The 7,747-nt window shown below is 33.8% G+C and overlaps 1 protein-coding gene across 2 annotated transcripts; it reads left to right on the forward strand.

Annotated features, from left to right (window-relative positions):
* The first annotated feature begins 2,229 nt into the window (after positions 1–2,229).
* LOC121768976 lies at positions 2,230–4,332 on the forward strand. Of its 2 annotated transcripts, none has more exons than XM_042165614.1 (4): positions 2,230–2,417; positions 3,021–3,222; positions 3,307–3,370; positions 3,664–4,332. In XM_042165614.1, the coding sequence occupies exons 2-4, from the start codon at positions 3,038–3,040 to the stop codon at positions 3,955–3,957; spliced, it is 543 nt and encodes a 180-aa protein (XP_042021548.1). In that variant the 5' UTR covers positions 2,230–2,417; positions 3,021–3,037; the 3' UTR covers positions 3,958–4,332. The 2 variants fall into 2 exon arrangements, with proteins under 2 accessions (XP_042021548.1, XP_042021549.1); XM_042165615.1 differs by having other exon boundaries at positions 2,231–2,417; positions 3,667–4,332.
* Positions 4,333–7,747: the final 3,415 nt, after the last annotated feature.

The following is a 7,747-nucleotide window of genomic DNA, read 5'->3' on the forward strand; positions in this document are numbered from 1 at the left end:
GTGATATTATTTGTCAATTTTAAAGTTCGTGGGAAAAACTCAACTTTTTAAAAGTTCCATGATATTAGATGTCAATATCCCTTATTTATATCATTTTTGGTAATAGACTATACATTGTACTAACTCATTTTTACTCACATTTTATTAAAACTACTCTCTTCGTACTCAAAGAATATGAACTATTTCATTTTCCGTTCGTCCCTGAAAAATAGGGGTGTCAATGTAGCCCGCAACCTGCGGGCTGGCCCGAAAAGCCCGCTAAATTTATAGGGTCATGGTTGAAAATTTCTAGCCCGGTAAAATTACAACCCGATTAGCCCACACCCATTTAATCCGCAACCCGTGAGGGCCAGACCCGAAAATCCGATGGACTGGCCCGAAAACCTGACAAAATTTCTATTGTTCTATTTGTTTGACTCCTAATTCGATACTTCATTCATTATTTTATAATATAAATAACTAAAAAATGACTTTCAATTTTATATTAAATATACAAAATATATATAAAATTTTTATTAATATAATAATAGATGAATAAATTAGAAACTTTAAATTCTCTAAAATTATTTAAATTTTTAAACCGTGCTTTAAAATTTCTCAAAATATGTTACTATTTCAATTTGCACAAAGCTCACGTGTTAGTATTTGATCATGTTTATGTTTGAGTTATGCATATAGTATTTTAAATTTATCAAAATTAAATGTTTTATATTTTTAAGTATAAATAATTTTCATCATTATTTATTGGATTGATCGCATGTTAATTTTGTCGTTAGCAACCCGATTAACCCGGTGGGGTTGAACCCGAGCTTTTAGGGTTAGGCTCGAAGTTTTATAACCCAAGAAAAAACACAACCCGATTAACCCGCAACCCAAGTAGGGTTGTTCTAAACCCACCGGGCCGCCCGATTGACATCCCTACTAAAAAATATGAACTTTCTAATTTTAAAAAAGTCCAACAACATGCTATCACTATATATCGTTTTATTTACAACTTATACCATTACCATTAACAACTTATATCATTATAATAATGTAGACCACACTCTCCACTAATATGATTTCCAATACTTTTTTTTTCTCTCTCTTACTTTTCCATTTATTTATTAAAACTCGTGTCGAACATTGTTCATACTCTTTGGGAACAGAAGGAGTTATATATAAAAGTAAAACTAAATACCACTAACTTTTTCAACCAACTTTTATTACATTTCTTAAAATCTGTGCCAAATCAAATAGTGACAAATTATAAGGGACGGATAGAGTACATGTCTCAAAAACAAATGAGACAATTCAAATTAACAAAAGAAATATATTAATATCATAACCAATATCTGGGTGCGGAAATCTACCGATTATTAATTTTTCAGTTAGAGTTTATGATTATATAAGATGTCAATAAATTAATAATTATATTTTGTCATTGTACTAAAATTTATCAACTCGTGATTAAGTTGTTACTTTTATTATGCAGTTTTATGTTATTTAAGTCATTTTTATAATTTAATTTTCTTCGTATATAATTTTTTATTATTCATAAATAAATTTAATTAAATTATATAGTATAAAGTAAAGAGATAAAATTAGAAACATACTGTAATAAATAAGAAAAATGAATATTATGAGTGAAGTGTTCATACTAGTACTACTACTATTTTTTTTAAGATGATCGACAATGGTTCCCTATCTACCCCATTATGACTTGAACTCCCAACTTATCCATTAGAGATGAAGGTGTCTTACTAACTGAGGTGTGATTCATTGTCTTGATAGTATTATTACTAGTAGATGCTAAATGATGAAGGAAAAATAAGTATAAAATCTATAAATATGTAAAAATAAATATCATAATGATGAATTTAAATTACTATACTAATCGCATGTGCGTGCATAATTCTAATTTCTAGGTTTGAGTATAATCTAATACGGGATAATTTTATACTTTATTGGTACATCCAAAGCAACATCGTATTTTAGAAATATCGACAGAGAATTAGGTTACTTCGGCAAGTCCAATATGTGGCGGATTTGAGATTCCTAAACCGGTTTACAAATCGAAATGGTATAATCCAGACAAGTGCAAACATTACATATGATATTAAAATTGAAAATCCATAGACCAAACAAAATTAGATTAAATAAATTGGCGTTTAATTCTAATACTACGGGCCCACGCGCTGATATAATTAAATGGCTGTAAATATATTTATTATTTATTTCATCGATCTCATCTCGACTCACTGTATATAATCCCACGACTCCTTCATCCCTCTTCTCCTCGCCATTGCCATTTGCTATCTGTTTTGCCTCTCTATCTTTTTTAATTTAGCGCTCACTTTTATCATTATTTTTATTTTTTTCTTTTATTTTTTCGTTTCTTCTCAAGGAGCCTCGCCATTTTTGTACAGCCTTTTCAGGTAACATTCACCTCCTCCGCCTCTCTATCTCTCTCCTGGTTGAAGTTGTGGTTTTGGTCTGATTTCTAGGTTAGAAGTATTTGAGTTTTTTATGATTCTGAAGCTCGGTTCAGTCCTAGCCTTCCGAGCTCAGGTTTGAGGTGTGAGCATTTTTTCATGTCCGATATTTATAGTTAAGGTTATGAAATAACAACTTTTGAGGTGTGAGCATTTTATCATGTCCGATATTTATAGTTAAGGTTATGAAATAACAACTAGATCTGGTAGGCAAGGTCTGAGAAATTTTCACCATGAATTTGCAGAAAAAATTGCATCTTTCCCCAACTGGTAGCTGTTTTCCTCCTTCCCAGTGGTGATTTTTGAATAAAATTTGTTACTATAGCTTTGTGTTTAGTCCGCATACTTCTTATCCCTCCGAAAAATTAGCCGACTTATAATTTTCAGCCGACGTTGACCAGGTCATGACGAGCCACTAATTTATGTGTTGAAGGCTGATTGGGTTTCATTTCATGTCATAAATTTTCCGTTATTCACAGATCTGCAATTTTTTCGGCTTGAAACTAATTTTCTGGTAACTTAATCCGACTTTTTCGTAATTTACAGGTTTTCCAAGGTAGGAAATGAACCGCTACGCAATCCGCCAAAACAGCTTTGCTGCCTACGAGGAGATGAGAGGCAACGCCGCTGCCTGCAGATCTGTGGAGATGAAGGAAACGGTCATCTGCCCTAAGCCGCGGCGGCTCGGCTTGCTCCAGACCTCTCTTCACGAGCCGTCTTACCCGAGGCCTCTCAGATGGCACGCTAGGTATTTTTTCTAATTTTGTAGCCTCACCTTTTTTTTTATAATTAAATTTCATTTTTGTGTTCTAATTTTTGTTTTTTTTCACAGCCATCACCAAGAGCTTTTTGATTCCAAAGCTGGAAGCGAGCTTCTGGACATCATCCTAGCAAAGGTTCGCCTTATCTCTTAATTTTCCCATAATTATAAGTAATTCCAATTTCTAGAAAATTTTAGAAAATTAGGACATACATCATCATCCATCTCTTAGCTAGTGCTAAACAACAAATCAGAAACATGAGGAATATATATGTAATTCTCTGTTAGGTTGCTTTATGTCGAAAGCGCATCTTAACAGATTTTATGCCTCTTAAATAAAAAACCATTTCTTTAATCACTAAACCAAGATCTATCTCTCCACATGACTGTGATCTAATCAAAATTTGGTACTGAATTTCTTTTCTTCAGCAGGGTGGTGGTTGTGGTAGTGATCAAGCAGTGCCACCGGTAGCCTCGTCGCCCCCATTTTTTTCCGGGTCGCCGCCGAGCAGAGTATCTAACCCACTAATTCAAGACGCGCGGTTCATGGCCGAGCATAGCACCCCCGCCTCCCCACGCGCGGTCCCAGCCCCTTCCCCCTCCTCCACCCGCAAGGGGGGCTGTGTCCGGGCGAATTTTGGGAACAACCCGGCCGTGAGGGTGGAGGGGTTCGACTGCCTGGACCGGGATAGGCGCAACTGCACTATCCCTGCCCTGGCATAAGGTTTAGGAGTTTTCAAGATTTTGATATGCTAAGTTAAGTGGATGATCATTCAAAACATGATTAGGTAATAGTAGTGTATATATATGGATGTTGTTTGGGAAAAAGTGTCTGTAAATGAAGGGATGGTGTATGTATTGAGCAGGAAATAATTGTAGGGTTGTTCGAGTTGGGTTGGCCCCCCCTTATGCTGTAAGTAGAGAGATGAGAAGAGGGGGAATATGAAGTGCGTTTCGATGTCAATTTTGAGTAGGGCGGATCGGAATATGTATAAATAATTATGGATATATAGCTGGCGCTGAGTCGAGATGTTCTGTAGTCAACAAAATTGAGTTTGTAAAAGATTTTAATATTATAAAAATTTCATGTTTTTTTCTTTTCTTTTCCCTTTTTTTTGGGTACCTTGTGATATTTTGTCCTCGTTTTGTTAATCGTGTGGTGAAGATACGATGATGCCTTGCGTGGATAAGCCCACTCATGAATCATGATAGCTGTGGGCCCAATTGGGCTGGGCCTCATAAGGGAGTAGTATTAATTATGGATTAGTCGGCATCTAGTCAAGCATGTGTTACTATTTATTAAGAAATGTTGCAGATTTTAATTGACTAATATTCTATTTACAATTTAACCAAATAAAAGGATTAAATTAAATACTTGATATTGACTAATTTTCTAAGTATATCTGAAACCATACAAATATTTGACTTTAATGTGAAATATAATAACTCCGATATTCTCGGCTGTTTGGATAATCGAGATACATAACATTCAATTGATTTTTTTTAACTGACTTGACTATTACATAATCCAATAATCTGTTAAACTTATACCACAGCAATAAACTAGCTGTCCAAGTCCAACAATAACAGAATAGTGATCCCATAAACTGTGACAGAATGTGAGCTTTGGTCGAAACTATTCTCAACTTTAGGACTAGTAGCCCACATGGGCATTCAATTTACTGTGTGTGTGTGTGTTTTTAAGTTTGGTGTGTCTCATTTAATGAAAGCAAATTGTATTCAATTTCAAACAAGAGATGGACAAAATTGTAACGGTCATTATCACTAATGAGAATATATAATGAAGCTGATCGAAAATGGAGGGCTGTCATAAGCTGTAAATGGAATTGTGGAATGGCACTTGCAACCTCTTATCTATATTTCCAAAAATAACCCTACTTATGTATTATAGTGAAATTAATTGTTAGGCTGAAACGTGTGTATTCATTTGATTCTTTGTAACATGTTTTACTTTAGATCATTAATTTCTTTTTTAAATAAATTGAATTAGTTTGGAATCTTAATTACTTCGAATTGATAGAAAACAGAAGATGATACGGAATGTTTGAGGTCATATACAAGATAGGATAGAAAACAAGCCAAATTTGAATGGGATTACTCCAAAATTGGGTATACGAATGATGCAATTGACTTCTTTGAAATTAACGTGGCTAATTTAACGAGTGAAAAAGGGCAAAGGAATTTAAATATTGTTGTGGCTAAATAGTGAAAAAGGGCAATATTGTTTGACATTCATGTGGACTGTGGAGTATTATTATAGGGAAAGGAACGGATCCCAAAGTACTAGTATACGGAGTATATTTTTTTAATTATCTATTTAAATTATCAATTGTCGTTAATATCACGACGTATATAGTTATATGCATATTTTAATTTCTTGTGTGATTAAAAGAAATCGATATTTAAACGAATAACCGCTGGGCTGGAGCCACCGCGGCGTGCCACATTATACATTACAATAAATTGAATGGAATTACAATGAACGAGATAAGTTTGAAATGGTATGTATATCATGCTATAAATACATATATGTGTCACAATCAAACTAGCAGATTTAATGTATAACCGAGATGAATATTATTCGGAGCAACGTGACATGGTCAGTCACACAACTAATAAACGGTTACAAAAGATAAAATTAACTCAAGAAGTACACTAAATGTTACTACAAAAATCTACTAAAATTTACACAGATCTAACAAGTAGAACACAAAACATGTACTGTATGTAAAAGGTTGAAGATGAAAAGACTCAATATAGAATATACATAGGGCTATACACTTTTATGGAATTTCTCAAAGAGTGATAGGTGACAAAAGGCCGCCGCCCGAAATCCTCGATCTGACCCCGAACCAGAAGCCACTATAACAATCTTACTCGAACCATGCATGATTAAATAATTAAATAGTGAGAAACTCACTCACGAATCTATCAAGAACTCAGCCTCCTTCGGGTTATCAAACGTCGGAGCTCTAAGGAATTTCGGATGAGGGCCGATGGTAAAAGGCAATAAGAGGTTACGTACCACCGCTAAGAGCCACTCATGCCACTTACAAAGATGGCAAAATTTCATGAAGAATCCCACCAGCTAGAGAGAGATATAAAGTGAGCACAATAGAACACATGCGGCCTTATACGTCTACCAACCAGCAAACAAAAAGACGTGGAGCCCCATCCGGGGGCATGTTTCGGGTTGAAGCGGCTAAGTGGGGCGTGGCTCCCCGGATTAGATGCATGGAAAGGATCTTAATGTAATGGACTTGGGTTTTTGGAGCTCGAGAATAAAAGAGATGAGGCAATAACTATCACAATATGGGATGGAAATGGATGATCATATATATGGTTGTAAATACATATATGATCGTTTGAAATTGGTAGCGCCAAAATTTTAAGTTTATTTTCTCTTAAATTTTGGTCGATTTCTAATATTTTATGATAGGTTTATCGAAGTATATTGAGTGGCAAAGAATATAAGGTTGGGAACTCCTACCAAACCTTACCAACAAAGCAGCATCAAAGTTTCTTTAGGATAAAAGGGCTATCAACTAATAAAATAAAAGTGGAAAAAAATAGCATCTACAAACTAGAAATCAGCAGAATGAGGTAATTTAGAATCACTTAACATATATTTGTGCACATCATCACCTTCCATTTATTTTTATGAAGTTATGTAATTTTCTTTTATTCACAAATTGATGGTGGTGATGTGCACAACAATATCCCCTACTGTGCATTTTTGGCACAGCAGGGGATCCAAGCCCGTTTGTGATAAATGTGAACGTACATTTTTGTTGAGAATTATTTTTTTCTTCTAATTTTCATGAAATCAATTAAAATAACCTAATGGAATATTATATCAACATCCTCATACGCTATACGTACAATACATAAAACGCCACGCCTCTACATGTATTGATTGGATTATCATGATCGTTTGTGGAAACATATTTGGTAAGATTCGGAATGTTTGACTTTCGTTCATGGCTCTATTAGGATATTAATTAATAGTATGATAAAGAAGAAGACTGAGAGAGATTCGATTGTGATAATAAAGTTCAAAACAGAAAAAAAATGAAAGAAGTAGGGTCGAAGCATTAAAGTGAATAATCTGAAAAACATAAAAGCAATGTTTTAAAAACCGGACCGGTGAGTGAACCGGCCAAGCTACTGGTCACGATTCAACCGGTCCAACCGGGTGAACCACTGGTCGAACCGTTTTACTATTACAAATTATATATATAAAATATATTCAATTTAATGAATGATAAAATACTCTTATATATAACAACATACATTAAATATAAAAATATAAAAAATATTAAAAATTAGCAAATAATAAAATCTATTTATTTTTTTATCAATTAAATATATAAATTATTAGTTAGTTTTGATAAAAATATACTATATAGTAAATAATTTGTTATAAACCTTAGGTATAACTACTTATATTTACATAATGTATCTATATTAAACAAATAATGATTAAATTTAG

This window comes from Salvia splendens, chromosome 15 (genome assembly GCF_004379255.2).
Source record: "Salvia splendens isolate huo1 chromosome 15, SspV2, whole genome shotgun sequence".
Classification (NCBI taxonomy): Eukaryota; Viridiplantae; Streptophyta; class Magnoliopsida; order Lamiales; family Lamiaceae; genus Salvia; species Salvia splendens.

What these genes read in the sequence shown, in the direction of transcription:
- LOC121768976 (XM_042165614.1), top strand. Translation starts at nt 3,038, where the DNA reads ATGAACCGCTACGCAATCCGCCAAAACAGCTTTGCTGCCTACGAGGAG. An exon ending in CCTCTCAGATGGCACGCTAG is followed by an intron (nt 3,223 to 3,306) that starts GTATTTTTTCTA and finishes TTTTTTTCACAG; the next exon opens with CCATCACCAAGAGCTTTTTG. An exon ending in TGGACATCATCCTAGCAAAG is followed by an intron (nt 3,371 to 3,663) that starts GTTCGCCTTATC and finishes TCTTTTCTTCAG; the next exon opens with CAGGGTGGTGGTTGTGGTAG.